Genomic DNA, 18,996 nt, shown 5'->3' with positions numbered 1-18,996 from the left:
TAGTTTGATTTTAAAATGACAACACCAGACATAGTTCGGTTTGTAACATCTATCAAAATTTAAATTTCAACTGAACATCTTAGTATATTATCTATAAGAAAATTGTGATGACAATCCAGAGCGAACTGTATATAACGCAATTAATAACAATCAACTCAACACGTTTAAATGTTAAACCGCGAAAATATATTTATCTCAAAAACAAAATTATCGATTAAACCTGTTTACTTGAATGAGCCAAAATTTAAAGTACGAAATAGCAATGATGATTGGACAAACGATCAAACGCTAAAAATTAACAATCTGAATGTTTCTCATAATGCCAACAAAAGTGAATCGGCATTTTCAAGAACCAAAAATTTGTGTAAGAACTTGTTCAAAACGCAGAAAGAAAATGAAAAAGTTGCGAATAAGTTGAATGAGGAAAAAATAGACAAGACGGAATGTTCTAATCGAAGCCGAACTTCGAAGAGGCAAGGTCTGCCTGATAAAACTCAAAAGAATGTGGAGATCATGAAAAATACTAAGATATGTCAAAAATCAAACAACAAGGAAGTCACTAATGTTTCTCAAGGGAATGGAGAAAAATTAAAATGCTTCAATCGTTGCCAAAAACCGTACAATCAATACATTAAGAATGCGCCTCAGAAAAATGCAGAAAAATTAAAATATTCTGATCGTTGTCAAAAACCAAACTATGAAAAAAGTATAAATGCGTCTCAAAAAATTATACCTCACTTGTTTATTGATGTCCCTTTAATTTGTTTGCCAGACAAACCGAAAAATCCAATCTGCTCTTCAAATTTACCTGGCGGCCATCAACACCAACAAGTAATAAAATCCATAAAAAAATTATTTAACGATAACAAAAATGCTTCTAGAATGTCATTCAAAGACACAAACAATTCACAAACGCCTTTTAAACAAAAAAATTATTCGAGGATGTCACTTAAAAACAAAAGCAGAAATTCTGCTCCAGCCGAAGGCGAGAGTGCAGAAGAAAGTGGAGAGGAGGAGGAGAAAGAGGAAGAGTCGCAAGCAACAGGAACAAAAACGGAAGCAACGGCGGAAACTGCAGCTACAACACCTGATGTTGGAGATACTGCAAGTGCGAAAACTGATGATGCTTCAAAAGATCCATCGGACGCTGAAACGGCTAGTACAGCAAACGAAACTAAATCTGATACAAATGCTCCTGCCACCGATAGCACGGCAACTGAAACAAAGACTGATCTTCCTACTCCTAGCTTGGCAACATCAACAACTGCAACTAAGTCTATCATGAAAAATATTTCTAGTTTGCCAACCACTGCAACCACAACCAAATCTAACACAAGAACCATTCCTAGTTTGGCAACTTCAACAACGGTAACAAAATCCGATTTAAAAAATTTGGCAAGTTTAGCAACAACAACAACCGATACTAAGTCAGATCTGAAGGATATTCTTCGACTTAGAAAAGGTAAAATACCGAGCAAACCGGAAACAAAACACGACGGAATCAGTAGTACTGTTGGGAATAACATTAAAAACAATGAAGCAATAAAAAGTGCCGACAAATCCAAACAAAATTATCCGCCTGACCTACATACAAAAATTCAGAAAAAAGAGAGCGATCGAGTCAGTCGGAGCGGTCAAGTTAGTCCGAGTCGTCGGAATATTCAGAGTAGTCGACATAGTCCGAGTGGTCGAAATAGCCCGAGTCGTCGGCATAGTTTGAGTCGTCAACATAGTTCGAGTCGTTGGCACAGTCCGAGTCGTCGGTATAGTTCGAGCCATTGGAATAGTCGGAGCTGCCAAACTAGCGAAGATAGCGATCGAAGAAGTCGGAGACATCGAGAAAGTCGGAGCGGTCGACATAGTCGTAGTGGTCGACATACACGGAGCGGCCGCCATAGTCGTAGTGGTCGACATACACGATGTGGTCAACATAGTCGGAGCGGGCAAAAAGTCGCTGTTGAAAAATGGATATCAACATCTAGACCAAGAAGGAGAGAACGGAACGGTTTGAAGACACTTTACGTTAGAGATCCAAAATGTGTTTCTAGCACAATCAGCCACGTACTTGTTCGAGTGAGTTGATTTTTTCCAGGCAAAAAATAGGATTTCATAAATTTTAAATATGACATCATTATAATTTTCAAAATTTACCTGAAATCATAAATTAGGGCGGCAGAATGGCCTCTGTGGACAAGAACAGATATTGCGCCGAGTGGATCAGGTGCCGACCACTAACGCCACCCAACACTTATAGAAAGTTTGTACTTGTTAAAATGATTTTGTTTTTAAAATGCAACATAACAATTTTTCAAATTATGCCAATCAGACTTAGTGTAACGAAATGTTGCGAATCGGTTTGCTCGAGGAAAAACTTCAACGACGTAGGCTTACATATTAACAATGATCTTGTGAAAAAAATTAACGTTAATTTATTCGTCATAGATCATTAGACAATTTCGACAGACGGAAGCTGAAAAATGTTATGTTCCAAAACCGAAGCATTCCGTATGTTGCATCCAACCACCTGCCCCAACATGCATTCCAGTCGGTTGTAATCTCAATTCAACGCAGCAGGTCTATCACAGACCAGCCAACCAAGTTCGATGAGCAAAATTTCAATTCGATAATTCAATTTTATGTTAAATTCAATATTTATATATTTTTATTTTAAGAAAATAGCAAGTATGCCATTGATATTATTTTATTTGAAATCGGGTAAACTTAGGTTTGTTATTTTTTTTATCAAATAGAGATTATTTGAATATTTTTTTATTTCAAAATTCAATTCTCCTAACCACTTAACAATGTCAAAAAGTGTTAAACAACAATGCGTAACAAGGTGTTCTTTTAGTTTATAATCAACACTTTGGATAGAAATTTAGAAAAAAAGTCAGCTTTTTTCCAGACTTTATGCATGAAAACTAAAGTAGTAAACTGCGTATTAAATTTCTGTATTGTTACATTTGCTAGAAAATCTGCTCCCAATAAATAATTTCAATTGAAATGATTTTTCAATGTAGCTAACAGGAGATAGATTTTTTTTTTTCTTAATATTTCCGTCCATTAACGTTTTGTCCTTTCTCGAAAAACCGATTCATCAGAAGATAGAATATAAATCAAGACTACGCAAACTTTTGTCACAAAAAAAATGTAATAACACAAAAATAGAAAAGAAAGAAATAAAATTAAAATAACTTATGATACGAAAAAATTATTAAATTATTATTTTTTATTTTGTAGTTATAATCACTACTTATTGAAATGAATTTAATAAATAATATTGTAGGTAACATTAATTTTAGCAATATTCGTAATATTATAAATAATAAAAAAAACAATTTTGGCAATAAAAGTATTATAAATTTTTTATTTAATATTAAACCCAAAAAATAATTTATTCTACAGGTCCGCGAACCTTACCTATGCCCTGCACCGACCTTCAACTGCCCTAAAGCCCCAGAGGTCAGAAATATTTTCACGTAAGTTATGAATAAGAATGACTGAATTTATGAATGATAAAAATATGCAATGCCATACTGTATCTATATCAATCAATCGACTGAAGTGACTATCAAGAAATACGAGGTTGTAGTTGAGAAATAAACAAAATTTACTCACAATTCGAAATATTTTCAGTAAAAAGTTTGTAAATTTTTAAAAATTTCAACCAAGATATTAAATTTTTGCTGTTACATTTTTGACAGCTGATTATTTTTGCCGACAAAATCACTCTGGGTTTTATTTCGAATTGACTGTGGATTGGTCTGATACAAAAATTTTACGGTAGTTGCGGCGAAAAAAATATTAATTCCTATTTTTTTGTATTAAACTGCCAAATTGTTAGCCCGTGTATAGCAAACCAGCAACAAGTAGAGAGAATTCAGGGCTGGATGCACCATCAGGGTACGTGGCCCTTTCCTGCCAACCATCCGCAAGATCCCGCAACGACTCATCAGCAACCGTTCTGCAATTCAAATACAGTCAATCAAAATCCACAAGTACCAGCGATGACGAACGGCAGTCGGAATCCGACTCTCAATCAGACTCGCTGCTTGACCAGTACTGGCATGATGGAGATGGTATTTCTAATAATTTATATGGTCTTTTGTTTATTTTTAACGAAAGCACCTTTTTGTTTACGCAGAATAGTTTTATTTAAAGAGTGAGTTAATTATAACAGACCAATCCACAGTTTTAAGCAATTTCAAATGAGAACGTGAGATTAAAAAGTATTTTATCGAATTTGTTTTTTTTTTTAAATTTAAATTATTGTTATTTGTGGCTATTCAGTAAATGGATAATTGAATCACATTTTTTATTCCCAGAATCAGGCAGCAATGCAAACCTGTAACTTTGTGCCCCCCATGCCAACTTTCTTTGGGCCCCCCTCCTGTGTGCCCCACATGCCCTCCTCTTTCGTGCACCCCTCCTTTGCGTCATCCTCATATGTACCCCCCTCGGTGTGCGCTCCCATGTCCAACAATATGCCCAACTGTTTACACAATGTCAGCCAACAGCCCATGCTCAACGCAATGCAGCATTGTTTGCCACAGCCTATGAGACCATATCTTTCTCAATGTCCTGGCCAGCAACAAAATTTCCTACCTCAAAATTTCACCCTCCAATTCGAACAACAATGCCCACCAACTCTACAACAATTCCCACCAACAGTACAACAATGTCAACCAGCAGTACAAAGGTTTTTTAAATTACTTTGTTTTTGATGTTTCTATATTTTATTCAAAAATGTTATCAGTATTTTAATACATCAAAAAATTTGTTCTTTATTTTTTTAAGTTTTTGTTCGATTGCAATTTTTGTTAAGAGCTATTTTTGAAAATGAAACTAGGTGTTTTAACCCACAACAAACTCAACAACTTAACCGACTGAAAGGCTGCATTCAACCATCTTTCGACCTCAAAAAAGAACTTCTAAAATTGACTGAAGTATTATTTTATTGTTGCATAACGTGTTGCTCTTGTGAATATTATCATCATTCTATATTATTTTTTATGTTGATAAATTAATACTATGCAATGTTCATTATATCTATGCAGGAAAAATTAATGAAATACTTTTGACAGAAAATAAAAGCGAACTGTTGCGATTTAGAAACATTCCAGCAGTTGCTAATGTTGGAGAAGAGCCTAACATGACGAAATAAATATTTTTAATTTTCTTTTGAATAAACGAAGTAGCAAATAAATATCAAAACAAATAAACTAATAAACAATTTTAATCATTGTGATGGGTTAGTTTCTTCCGAACGTTTCTATTTCAATTTAAAAAATATATACGCAAAAGTATATTCACGAATAAAATTACTTATTGGTGAAAATGAGCCAAAAGATCGATGCAGCAAAAACGTTAGAAACAAGAGTAAATTTTGGCCAAACGGAAAAATCTTCTAAATCACTTCAAAGAAAATCTAACGACGAAAAGAGCGACGGTAAAAATATATCCAATAAAAGGAAATCTCATATAAATAAAAAATCGGCTAAATCAACCGTCCCCGAGAAATCAAAAGTTGTTCCCGATGAGTATCTCGTCCTACAATATAAAGCTCTCAAATATGAACTGGAAGATGAAATTGATGAAAATAAAAGAATCAAGAAAAAAGAAGCGGAAAAATTATTGAAACAAAAACTTGCACTGGCGAAGGAAAAATTCAAATTTGAGGACAACGACGATGAAATAACATATGTCTTGTGTGGTTTGTTTACTTTTAAAACTCCTAAAAATACCAAGTTGCCGGTCTCGTTGGCTGGAGAAAGGACGGCAAGTGAAGAGAGATTTTTGCATGTTAGAGAAATAGAAAAGGCTAAACAGAAGATGTTAAGAAAGCAGCGTGAGGAATATGAAGCTGATCCTATAGCAGTAAAAACAAGGATTGCTGAAATGCAAAAAGCTAAAAAGAGACAAATATTGAATAAATGACTATGATCTTCATTCATACTCTTATGCACATATTTTTAAATCATCAGCATTGATTTACAAATTTTTGATATATTTTTGATAAGATTACAGTTTAGTTAAATAAATTTTTAGTGACGTAAAATAACATTTTAAAATAATAATAAAGCAGAACGTAAAAACAATTAACCGCCATTTTGTAACAAAGCAAAGTGCTAAATATACTTTTCTGACCATAAAACATCGATTTTGAAAACAAACTTTGAAATTATTTTTACAATATGGAAACTCCTGAAACAATTGAAAAAATTTTGACTGAAAATAATCTGGAGAATTTAAACTCTAAACCTCAAAAAAGTGGTTCGCTCAATAAGTTGATGTCCTTATTTCGAAAAAGAAAGTTAACTAAAAAGTTGCATAACAAAAAACACAAAGAAACAGAGCTTCAAATGTTGGACAAAAATGATTTTAAAGAAAATATCCCCGAAGCAGACATTTATGAAAATGTTGAGAAAGACGGACAGAAAATTGTTGATAACTCGGACGAATTGTGCGAAAACTTTTCCGGCAAAATTACAACTTTTCCATTGCCGCAACGTGGAAGAGGAAAAGCATATCCGATAGAAACACGTGGGTCTAAACTTTTATTAGCTAATGTAGAGAGTAGCAAAACTCGTGGGAGAGGAAGAGGACTCAGCAACTATCGACAAACTCAAATCCAGCCTGGATCCTTACCACCACTTTCCGACACTGAAACGGAAGATTACAATTCAGCGAAAAATTGCAAATACTTTTTTATCATGAAACAGTCGACTTCTCCAGTGAAACATGGTTCCTATCGCCCAACATTGGACAATCTCAAGACAAAAGAAAATTTTAGGAAAACAAATTTTATTCAATACGTTGCCTCTTCATACACACATTCTATCGAAACGTGAATACACTGCATACTTCATCCTAGAATGTAATGCTAACTCACGCCATGTTCAAAACTTTTTAAAAAATTTATTCAAGTGTAATTTTAAAATGTAAAAGTGAATTGCACAATTGAAAAAATGTGAATTTGAATATTTCTGCATTGTTAGAAGTCAAAATGCAAGCGAAATTCTTTTAATATAAAATGTTTTAGTCAATGTAGCACATGGCATAATAAAAACGTAGATAGAATAATGTAAAATTAACCAATAAATGTTTTAACTTGCTATATAAAAAGACTGCGCGTTGAATCTTAAATTTAAACTTTTTAAAACACGTTCTCATTCGAATCATTTACATGTGAATGTACTCTCTGTATTCGTTGTAAGCGTTATCTTTGTAATTGTCTTCATCTCTGGGTGGCGGTAAGGTTCTTTTTCCTTGTGGGATTTCTGAAAGGGATCTGTTGCATGATTTATCATCAAAATTATTTGAAAAAATATTTCTGGTTTGTATGAGTTGAGAAACCGAAACCGAACGAATGAGCGGACTCAAATAACTCAATGCAGATCTCTGTTGTGGCTGAGTTCGCGCCAATGGTTTCAAATTCGGCGAATTTCCACTAAATACATCTTCAGCGTTTAAACCGTGGTGATATGATGACGCATGGCTTAAATGATAAGGGTTCCAATGAGGCTTATGTACGTTGTGCTGAAATGGGACATATGCTTGATGCCAAATATCGGCCAGACAAACGCTGGAATGGAAAAAGAAGAAGAGAAGAAGCGGAACTGTTATGTTGATCAATATTATCCAGGTCACTTTGCTGAAGAGATTGGTCGGAGAATATTGTAGATCGTTATTTTTGGTCAGTACCGAATGAAAAATCCAAGCCGAAACATTGGCGATTACTAAAAATGTTAGTGAGCCTCTGCCTGGTTTCAAATCCACGTGAGATTGTTTGCTAGGGTACTGACGCAGTCCAGAGATCACTAGAACCACCTTTTTGTGTGTAAAAAATGTATGTTACAAATAGTTACTATTATTAAACTAGATTGTGTAGTTTGAATAATCTACTTGAACAATTAGTTGAGCCATGCCACAAAATCCCATGCAAATCCTTAACGTTTCCAGAGTTGAACTTCTGTAGACTCCATTGTTGAGAGCATTAAATCCCGACATGATGATGCAGAGGAGGTACGTCAGACCACCAAACATGGCGATGATCAACAAATAATCATCTATGGAACTCGGTTTGTTGATGATTGAGAGGACTTGCATTTGCACTAAGGCGGCAAACGCCACAAATAACAATATTATTGCAATGGACAGTGCACAGGACAGGCTGATCGTTTCCCCTTTTATCTTTAAAAATATTTAATTATACTGAGCGGTTTTTGTTAAAAAAAATTTAAACTTTACATATCTAAAAAAAATATTACTTAAGTTATGGCAGTCGCTAAAATTGCAGGATAAACTTGAATGACATTTTAAAAGCAATTATTCTGAGTAGATTGATGAACACTTAGAAACTTCTACAAAATTCGAGCAAACCATTAACATACTATTTATTGAAAGTTATGTTTTAACATTGAATGTAGAAACTTTTTCGAATAATTTAAAGTCAAAAAACACTTGATTTCAATAAAACAAGTGTTTAAAGAGTAAGATACCAAAGGAAAGTTCAAAGCAATCTAACCGGATCAAACCAGTTACCGTACGAGTAATTGAAAAAGACAATGCAGACGATGATTCCAGTCAAGAACATGAATCCCGTATAGATGCCTCGGTGTGACTTGCTGAACAGTTCTTCCGATTCTGACAAGCCGTGTGGATGACGACGATCAACTTTGGGTGATTTCAACTTATCTTTTTCAATTTCTTCCGGACTGTCTTTTTCAAACACATCGATCTTTGGGAAAAATTTTATATTATCCGATTTTCTTTTATCGTAACTACAAAAATTAAATAATTTTCAAAATTCTCAAAAATTTATTGAAATTATCGTTTTAGTTTACATTATTTATTTTATATAGCGACTAACCTTGAAAAGATTGGTTATTCCTTTCTCGATGTTGTCTCTCGACTCCTCACTGATGCTGAAGTACATGACGAACGCCACACTGATGCACAACAAACTGTACTCCATGACGAACGGGAAAAGATATGGAGCCGCTATCTGCAGGATGCCTGTGGTGCAATCTGATCAACAAGTTTCGAAAAATATTATGTACAGCTAAGCCACTGGAACCATGTGGATGGATTTTAATGTTTACGAGAAGCTTTTATTGTAGCCGATCATTTTTTTTTGTATTTCAATTTTTTGTTTGTTATTTTGGCATTGATTGATTGGAATAATTAATAAATATTCAGCACTCAAAAATGTTGACAACAAATAAATATAGAACGTTCTTACTGTAGCTTGTTTTCGGCAGAAATGTTGGTGTGCTGGTATTTGATGCATTGTTTTTGTTGAGATAATTTGCTTCTAAGATAATTTCGCTTATCAAAGTCCGCATCCAAACACAGAAGTTTGTTGCAATTAAGTGCATGAATCCAAATCGGAAAAACACTTTCTGAGATCTACGCACGACAATCTGCAAATCATTTATATAATGGATTAAAACAACATCACTATGTAATACTGGATAACTTCATTTATTAATTCGTTAAACGTTTCAAAGAAATTTAATGGATAAATAAAACTAACTTGACTGTTTGATCAAATGAAATCAAAATAAAATATATATGATGAGTAAACAAAAATGAATTATGGACTATGTGAGCTAGACAAATAATCATCTGGAATATCATTATATCACATGACCGTATAAACCAGAGGTCCTCGGCATTTTAGTACCATAACCCACGGGGTGTGGTGACCCCAAAATTTTGTAAGTTAACCAGTCCCTTACGAACAAATTTTGAGTTATTGCAGGCATACACATTCTACTTTAAAAAATTAGACTATTAAACATTATGAGAGAAACAAAAATTATAATTCCTAAGGTCTGTAGGTGACCCTTGCCGGATAATCATCGTTAGACCCCAAACGAGTTCGTGATCCACAGTTTGAGAATCGCAGGTTTAAGACAATCTATTAACTGAAATTATATGTAATAACTAATTATCATCATGTAAGCTTATAGGCGCTCAACCCAGATGAAAAGCTCGGGTTGGCCTTGTCGCATGGTCACGCACGCCTTTAACTGTCTTTTCCATTCTTCTTTAATCTGTCCCAATTCTGGTTTTAAGCCCAGTGCTTGAAACCAAACCGCTCTATCCGATTCACCCTCCTTACCTAGTATATTCTCAAATTAACAAAAAGATTCCACTTTTTCAAATCCCAAATTTTTCAGGTGCCCAGTATCACCATATCGCTTTGTAGTATCTTTCAACGTACATTTCTTATAAACAAATTCCTTGCTTTTGTTGAGGTCTCCTTCCAAACCACTGCATCATTAGTGCGTCCATTTTTAATATTTTACACATAGTATGGAATTTCCTCCGACTCTTTACCACATACCACACATCGTACAGGGAAATTTACCACGTTCAAAAATTTTCCGTTCCATATAACTTTGGTCTTTCCAACATTTACCTTTAAACCTTCAGGGAAGCTTTTCTTTCAGTTTTTTCTCACACTCCGCCATAAGAACCGGCAATAATTGAAGATTAAAAAAAACTAATTTTGAAACAGTCAAAAAATTGTGAATAATTAAAAACGAAAACTTACAGCGGGGTTTTTGAAGAAGACAAACGTCTGAACGACAACAAATAGCAATCTACTAATGAAGACCCACCAAAATTTGGCCAACTCACATCCCGGCTTCCTCATCAGACTCTGCTGTATCTCCAACATGACATAAATTATGTGGCCTACTCCAAAAACTGTTGTGTCATTTATAGAAAATTGTTTTACATAACTTTATAACATACAGTTAACATCATATGATAATATCACACAAAAAATCAGTTATCACGCATAATAAAGGCTGCAAGAAAACATTTTACATATTCCAAATTTAGGGTAATGCTCATAAAATAATAAAATTTTTGAAACGCTGAAAAATTATAATTTTCTGTAGGTGACAAGCACTAATCATCATCAAAAATTTAATTCTACAAGTTAAACACTCGTTAATCGTAACAGGTCAATTGATTCAAGTTAATGACTTCGCCGTAACATGGTTTTAGATCAGCAAACATTCAATGTTTCAAGTAAAGTTCATATATCTTGATGAATTTTATTTTTAAATATTTTAAAAATTCTGAAATAGTAAAACACAAATGGCTTACGTCAAGTAGTCCACATTAAAAAACCCTGCTCATAATCTCTATATACTATAGCTTGGTCAAAATAATTCCCACGATAATTATAATTTATTTTATCAAACATTCATAATCTAAAAACAAGCAATTCAAACAAGCGAAACACATTCCAGCACACGTTAGCATTTACTTGACACTCACGCAACGTCCCAATCCGCAAGAAAAAACTCGACCCATTATGACTGAAGATGGTCCCCAGTTCGGACAGGTCAATGAGAATTTCTTCCATCTTTTCTTCCTCGCACATTTCTTCGTCCACAGTTGGAATCTCTTCCAGCATAGAGTTGTGCCTTTGAATTGTCTCCGACATTTCATCTTCATCCTTCTCATCTGTCGGCAAGTTAGTTGTGCTCCTCCTATTTATGTTACTGCTACTGTTTAAGCGAGTTGTGCTGTTGAACTTCAACACGGCTGTTATTAACTTTTTGTTGGCATGGTTTTTTTTCTCATTAAAGCTGGTTGAATGACCAATTTTTTGTTTTCTTGTGTTCTGTTCCTGATTGGATATGTTGTACTGACTGGCCAGTTTGTTGTCCAAGTCGACATCAACGTTCAGCTCCGTGTTCGGTTTTTTAATTGAATTCTGCTCGTGTAATTTGGCTGAATTAGTGGTGGCAAAACCGTGGTTGACGTAGTGATTTCTAATTTTGGCACTTAGCCCGTCTGTTGATGAAGCCGTTCGACCGTGATTTTTGCGACTACAGTCGCTGGATGGTAGTGCCAGAACTACCTGCATGTAGATGTATATCAGGGTTCCCAGGGTGTATATGTAGAAGATGTACATCTGCAATAGTATTTTTTTGAACGGCAATTCGCGTCACATCAAAGTTTGAAAAAAAAATTTGTTTAAATGTTTTTTACGGTTTCCTAGAAATAAGTAATTACTTGTAATATAATTCAATATGAAAATGTGATACATAAACGTTAAACAGATTGCTATCAAATTCAATTTGAAAGTCATCTCAAAATTACTCAAAAAAGCAACAACATCGAAAAAACCCTGACTGACAACACAAATTTAGACCTACCCCATTATACCAGGTCTTCAGCCACTGGTCCTGAAGAATTTCAACGATGGGAAAGATGAATCCGCATATGATGATCAGGATGGCGTACAAGATGCTCAATAATCTCGCTAATCCAGAACTGTTGAAAATAAGTAAGTAAGGCGTTCTTCAACATATTTTTCAACCGAACGTTAATGTAATAATACTAATTATTTTCTCATGGTTTTTGATCCAATCTTCATTTACAAACAAATGGCCTTTGTCAACATAAGCTTTGATAAAATATGCGAGATTCTTCACAATGTATATATATATATATATAATTTTGTGATAGTGCTTTTAACTTTTTATTGCACAATCATAATCATCATCGATATATCGCAATAAAATTAAACTATCAATAAATGAACAGTCGGCGTTTTCCTTTGTCGTTTCATTAGGATCATAATCATGATCGATATTGCAATTATACTAAAACGTCGGTATCCGAAATTTTTCTTTGATATGTTTCGCCGAAATCATCATCATCACTGACATCGCTAGGAAATTAAAAAAAAGTCATTTGTGTTAGAAGCATCAAAGAGATCGGTGTATATTTTTAAATTGCTATTTCAATATTTCTATACTAAATGTCTTGGGCATCGGATATAGAGGACAAAATTCGGGACTGTCCAACCCAATTTGGGACGGTTGGCAACTATGCAATGAGCTTAAATTAGAATCCAGGAACTTTATCACTGCAACAACAGGATTAAGTGTTTTAACCAAATTAAACGGTTAAAATAAATCTTACTTAGTATTAAAAATAAAATTAGAAAAAGTTAATAAATAAAATAAACAATTAAAATAAACTAATTGACAAAAATAATTGAAATGGAATGTCTTTATTTTTTACGAGTGAATTGTTTTCATTTAATTGAAAAGTATTTCGTAAAAAAATTATATGAATTGATATTTTTTCAAGCGCCTCAAATCAAAGTTTAAAATAAAAACTACCAAGTTTAGTTGTTATTTATTAGACCAGGACGTCGATAAAATTTATTGTCGTCTCCGAACTCATCAATTTACTAATAAATTTTGAAAATACTAAATTTTAAAACAGGTAAAATTTTACGATATTGCGTTAGACAAAAAAATTTATACCTATAAAACATTGTAATAAATTATATCTGATGTTTTTTTTTAGGTAATAAATCTTTTGAAAGCAAAAAATGGACGAGGAATAGATAACTAGAAAAACATAGGTGTGTATATGTGAGTATATATGTGAGTACATATGTGTATGTCTGTGTATATATATATACACACACACACACACACACACACATATATATATATATATATATATATATATATATATATGTGTGTGTGTGTGTGTGTGTGTGTGTGTGCGTGCGTGTGTGTGTGTGTGTGTGCGTGCGTGTGTGTGTGTGCGTATGTGTGTGTGTGAGTGTGTATGTATTTATGTGTGTCAGAGTGTATTTATGTGTGTCAGAGTTTGTGCGTATATGTGTGTATATATTTGTTTGTGTGTGTTGTGTGTGTATTTGTGTTTGTGTGGGTTTGTGTGTGGTATGTGTATGTTTGTGTGTGCTGATAATATTATAAGGATTTGAAAATGCAATTATAACATGATAAATAATGAAACGGAGAAACAAATGAAAGACAAAATATAAATCTATATAGCAACAAAAAACACCAAAAAATCTGACCACCTCAAACTGACCACCATCTCAACTCACTGTTTGCTGTCTCCTTTCTTGCCATTCCTTGGCGGAGGTTTGTTGATGGTTAGGAGCATGCTCAAGGATTGAGTCCGCGGGGGCTCGCTGATGTTGTTTTTTTTTGAAGTGCTGTTGATTGAGAAGCTGTCCATGTTTTTTCTGCTGCCAAAAATTTTGTTTCCCGACATTTTAGTTTTGTTCGATTTCTTGTAGAGTCCTCTCAATTGGTTGTCGTCATAAGTTTCGTATTCGTTTTTGTTTGTTTGCTCTAGTTCCGGCTCTTGTTCGTCTCCTTGTTCATCCTGTTCTTTATTGTCTACTTGTTCTTTATCCTGTTGCTGATGCTGTTGTCTTTGCGAGATTAGCATGTTTGTGGATGAAGTTGTTGACGTGAACGATGGTGAATCGTCAGCTCTCGCGTTGATTGTTTGTGAGGGAGTGGAGGGGTGAACGTCCTTGATCCCACCTGTTTCCGTTTGTTCGTCTGGTTGAGATTGTTTGTCATGCAGGACTTCCATGTGTTTCTTCTGCTTCAGAGCTGGCAAGATGAATTCGTTGAAGATGTTAAAATTTGATTTTATTTGTAAATTCATTGTATGAATTTTGGCGGATGAATTTGTCATGATGAAATTTGAATTTTGAAAATTCAAGCAGTTTAAAATATTATATTTGATTATAATATGAAATGCTAAAAAAATATTTACACGGATTTTTTGAGCTCAAATAAGTTCAATAATTTTGATCATTTTAATAAAATAGTAGATTTGAATATAAAAATAAATTAAAAGAATAAGTAACAGAATAATAAAACAAAATATTAATTTAATGTAGCTTAAATAAGCTAACTAGTACCCATCGTGAAACGAAACATTATACCTGAAAACATCGTCAACATGATGACTTCAAAATCGGTGGAAAAATAATTTTCACTAATATCTCAGCGGATAATGAAAATGTTTTTCATCATGCAAACCCGTTTTTAATTTCAGTCACATGACGTTAGATAGTTTTTAAGAGTTCGTAATGAAATAATAAAAAGATTCATTCCAAGTTTTAGAAGTAGAAAATTTTTTAAATAATTCTGAGGAATCCACCCATAAAATCATGAAATTTTCGAAACCTCAAAAGATAGATCTAGATTTTTAAATAGGGAGATACGTTATATAGAATAGAATGATGACGACCATATATGCTCAATGATAGATAGATACGTGAAGGTTGTGAGCAAGATACAAGCACCCGTACCGTCCGATTGAATGATTTGAAAATTCTATTGAATTAAATTTTAAATAAATATAATAAATAAACTTCTATTAACAATATTTTACCAATATCAAATATCTAACTTTTTATAAAGTATTAAGAAGAAATTTTTTTCTCGTGCCTATAAAATCTTTTTCAAAGTAACGCATTACAAAATGACGCATTTGAAGATATGACGAAATATTGATTGAACTTGTGTGAGATTTCATCACGTACCTCTATGCTTCAATTAGAACGACATAGTTTAAAAGTCCTCAAATGTACGTTAAGCATATCAGATTGTTAAATTTCTGAATGATCTAGCTTTTTTTTACTAAGTTTTTAAAACGTTTAATCCTATCATTGTTAAGAAAAAATTTTTTATATACCTGATTTTGATATTACAACGCCAAGTAGTACTTTGATTATGATATTTCTACAACTACATATCTTCAGTCAGTGCTGCGAATAAAATAATTTTATTAAGACTTGTTACTATCATAGCACCTTTGATTTAAATTAGTAATTATTTTGCCAAAAACTTTTTATATTTATTTATTAATTTAATTATTTATTTTTATTACTAAAAGGACTGTCAACGCCCCGGTTTACGATCGTCTTCTTGTTCTCGCTTTTTCTTAACACGTGTTAAACACTCTTTTGCCAAATCTGCTTTTGCTTTTTCCGGTCCTTTTCTCTGGAACTCTCTACCTACTTCTCTGGCTACTTCTCCCTCACTTGCAAAATTCAGAGCGGATCTCAAGACCCATCTATTTTCAAAATTCATTGAGGAGCGCTGTTGAACATCGCGGAAATAGCGCTTTATAAGCTAATTAATTGATTGATTGATATTATTAGCCCCACTTTGCTACTAAAATCACATTTGTGATTGAAGTATTTGGATTTAAAACTTTTCTCATCGAACATAAGAAACTTTAAAATAAAAAGTTACTCAATACGTGGCTACCTTCATACACACGTTCCATTGAAACGTGAACACACTGCATAATTAAGTTCAGAACATAATGCCGACATAAAATTTTATAAGATTTTCAAAAAAATTTTTAAAAATTTTATTCAAGTGTGACATTAAAATGTAAAAGTGAATTGCACAATTGTAAAAACGTGCATTTGAATATTTCTGCCATGTTAGAAGTCGATATGCCAATGAAATTTTTAGTCATTCTAGCACATGGCATAATAAATATAAAGTAAGAATAAAGTAACAGTAAAGGATAAATATTTTAACTTGCTATAAAAAAGACTGTGATGAAGCTTAAATTTAAACTTTTTAAAAATAAGATTCTCTTCTCGAATCATTTACATGTGGATGTACTCTCTGTATTCGTTGTAAGCGTTATCTTTGTAATTGTCTTCATCTCTGGGTGACGGAAAGGTTCTTTTTCCTTGTGGGATTTCTGAAAGGGATCTGTTGCATGATTTATCGTCAAAATTATTTGAAGAAATATTTCTGGTTTGTATGAGTTGAGAAACCGAAACCGAACGAATGAGCGGACTCAAATAACTTATTGCAGATCTCTGTTGTGGCTGAGTTCGCGCCAATGGTTTCAAACTCGGCAAAGTTTCACTAAATACATCATCAGCTTTTAAATCGTCGTGATGTGACGACGCATGGTTCAAATGATCTTGGTTTCCATGAGGCTTATGTACGTTGTGCTGTAACGGAACGTAAGCTTGATGCCAAATGTCGGCCAGACAAACGCTGGAATGGAAATAGAAGAAGAGAAGAAGCGGAACCGTTATGTTGATCAATATTATCCAGGTCACTTTGTTGAAGAGATTGGTCGGAGAATATTGTAGATCATGAGTTTTGGTCAGCACCGAATGAAAAATCCAAGCCGAGACATTGGCGATTACTAAAAATGTTAGTGAGCCTCTGCCTGGTTTCAAATCCACGTGAGATTGTTTGCTAGGGTACTGACGCAATCCAGAGATCACCAGAACCACCTTTTTGTGTGTAAAAAATGTATGTTACAAATAGTTACTATTATTAAACTAGATTGTGTAGTTTGAATAGTCTACTTGGACAATTAGTTGAGCCATGCTACAAAATCCCATGCAAATCCTTAACGTTTCCAGAGTTGAACTTCTGTAGACTCCGTTGTTGAGGGCATTAAATCCCGACATGATGATGCAGAGAAGGTACGTCAGACCACCAAACATGGCGATAATCAACAAATAATCATCTATGGAACTCGGTTTGTTGATGATTGAGAGCACTCGCATTTGCACTAAGGCGGAAAACGCCACTAATAACAATATTATTGCCATGGACAGTGCACAGGACAGACTGATCGTTTCCCCTTTTATCTTTGAAATAAATCAAATTTATTAGACTTTTTTGTAAAAAAAAACTGAAACATAGCATATTTTATTTAAAAATAAAACATGAAGTAAAATTGACTGTCACAATTTTTCAAACAATTATTTTAAATTGATTGATGAAAACATCGAAACTTCTACTAAAAAACATTCGAACGAACCATTAACATACCATAAATAATAAAAGTTATGTTGTGATATATTATTAAATATTGAAACTGTTTCAAATAATTTAAAGTGAAAAAACACTTGATACCAATAAAACAAGTGTTTAAAGATTAAGGTAACAAAAGAAAGTTCAAAGCAATCTAACCGGGTCGTCCCAGTTGCCGTACGAGAAATTGAAGAAAACAATGCAGACGATGATTCCAGTCAAGAACATGAATCCCGTATAGATGCCTCGGTGTGACTTGCTGAACAGTTCTTCCGATTCTGATAAGCCGTGTGGATGACGATGATCCAATTTGGATGATTTCAACTTATCTTTCTCAATTTCTTCGGAACTATCTTTTTCAAACACATCGATCTTGGAGAAAAATTTTAAAATATCAACTCCATCATAACTTCATCATAAATCATTACCACAAAAAACAGATAACTCCAAAAATTTATTGAATTCAACTTTTTAGTTCATAAAATTTGTTAGACTTGAAGACATACTTTAAAAAGATTGGTTATATTTGAAGAAATACCTTGAAGAGATTGGTTATTCCTTTCTCGATGTTGTCTCTCGACTCCTCACTGATGCTGAAGTACATGACGAACGCCACACTGATGCACAACAAACTGTACTCCATGACGAACGGGAAAAGATATGGAGCCGCTATCTGCAGGATGCCTGTGGAGCAATCTGATCAACAGGTTTTGAAAAATATTATGTACAACTACGTCACTGGAACTGTCAATATCTACGAAAGGTTTTTATTGTAACCTATAATTTTTTTGTATTTCAATTTTTAATCTTTTATTTAAACATTGATAAGATTAATTCATCAGTATTCAGCATCTAAAATTATGTACAAATAATAACAAAATTGTATACTGTAGCTTGTTTTCGGCAGAAATGTTGGTGTGCTGGTATTGGATGCATTGTTTTTGTTGAGATAATTTGCTTCTAAGATAATTTCGCTTATCAAAGTCCGGGTCCAAACACAGAAGTTTGTTGCAATTAAGTGCATGAATCCAAATCGGAAAAACACTTTCTGAGATCTTCGCACGACAAACTGCAAAGCATTAATCAAAGAAGTATAACAACCTCATTACAAGAAACTGGATAGCATCAATTATTACTTTTTTAGCAAATTTCAGAAAAATTATACAAATTAATAAAATAAAATTTATAAAATGGTATAAAAATAAAATACATTTGATGCAAACGGCTATGAAGGCCAGACGAATGATCATCTTGAATATAATAATATTACATGACAGTATAGACCAGCGGTTCTCATCATAACCCATAGTGTAGTGGCACCAAAATTTTGTAAGTTTACTGTACGAATTCCGTACGAAAATATTTT

The 18,996-nt window shown here is 33.5% G+C and overlaps 6 protein-coding genes across 6 annotated transcripts; 3 read left to right on the top strand and 3 right to left on the bottom strand.

Moving 5' to 3' along the window:
- Positions 1-168: 168 nt before the first annotated feature.
- Positions 169-5,156, top strand: HELRODRAFT_168926 (hypothetical protein; the record flags this gene model as incomplete). Its single annotated transcript, XM_009014770.1, has 8 exons — positions 169-1,750; positions 1,806-2,005; positions 2,169-2,257; positions 2,327-2,423; positions 3,406-3,479; positions 3,845-4,079; positions 4,326-4,670; positions 5,085-5,156. The coding sequence occupies 8 exons, from the start codon at positions 169-171 to the stop codon at positions 5,154-5,156; spliced, it is 2,694 nt and encodes an 897-aa protein (XP_009013018.1).
- A 181-nt stretch (positions 5,157-5,337) lies between these two features.
- Positions 5,338-5,937, top strand: HELRODRAFT_168925 (hypothetical protein; the record flags this gene model as incomplete). The annotated part of the gene is made up of 1 exon (XM_009014769.1): positions 5,338-5,937. One exon carries the CDS (start codon positions 5,338-5,340, stop codon positions 5,935-5,937), a length of 600 nt encoding a protein of 199 aa, XP_009013017.1.
- Positions 5,938-6,194: 257 nt separating this feature from the next.
- Positions 6,195-6,851, top strand: HELRODRAFT_168924 (hypothetical protein; the record flags this gene model as incomplete). The annotated part of the gene is made up of 1 exon (XM_009014768.1): positions 6,195-6,851. The coding sequence occupies one exon, from the start codon at positions 6,195-6,197 to the stop codon at positions 6,849-6,851; it is 657 nt and encodes a 218-aa protein (XP_009013016.1).
- A 331-nt stretch (positions 6,852-7,182) lies between these two features.
- Positions 7,183-10,690, bottom strand: HELRODRAFT_168923 (hypothetical protein; the record flags this gene model as incomplete). The annotated part of the gene is made up of 6 exons (XM_009014767.1): positions 7,183-7,830; positions 7,906-8,193; positions 8,528-8,740; positions 8,873-9,018; positions 9,245-9,425; positions 10,565-10,690. The coding sequence occupies 6 exons, from the start codon at positions 10,688-10,690 to the stop codon at positions 7,183-7,185; spliced, it is 1,602 nt and encodes a 533-aa protein (XP_009013015.1).
- A 537-nt stretch (positions 10,691-11,227) lies between these two features.
- Positions 11,228-14,514, bottom strand: HELRODRAFT_168922 (hypothetical protein; the record flags this gene model as incomplete). The annotated part of the gene is made up of 3 exons (XM_009014766.1): positions 11,228-11,944; positions 12,189-12,306; positions 13,910-14,514. 3 exons carry the CDS (start codon positions 14,512-14,514, stop codon positions 11,228-11,230), a joined length of 1,440 nt encoding a protein of 479 aa, XP_009013014.1.
- A 1,939-nt stretch (positions 14,515-16,453) lies between these two features.
- On the bottom strand, positions 16,454-18,937 carry HELRODRAFT_168921 (hypothetical protein; the record flags this gene model as incomplete). Its single annotated transcript, XM_009014765.1, has 5 exons — positions 16,454-17,101; positions 17,177-17,464; positions 17,790-18,002; positions 18,169-18,326; positions 18,841-18,937. 5 exons carry the CDS (start codon positions 18,935-18,937, stop codon positions 16,454-16,456), a joined length of 1,404 nt encoding a protein of 467 aa, XP_009013013.1.
- Positions 18,938-18,996: the final 59 nt, after the last annotated feature.

The sequence above is a fragment of the Helobdella robusta genome (genome assembly GCF_000326865.2).
Source record: "Helobdella robusta unplaced genomic scaffold HELROscaffold_14, whole genome shotgun sequence".
Lineage (NCBI taxonomy): Eukaryota > Metazoa > Annelida > Clitellata > Rhynchobdellida > Glossiphoniidae > Helobdella > Helobdella robusta.
The sequence above is the reverse complement of the archived record's forward strand: the minus strand, read 5'-3'. Positions and strand labels throughout refer to the sequence as shown.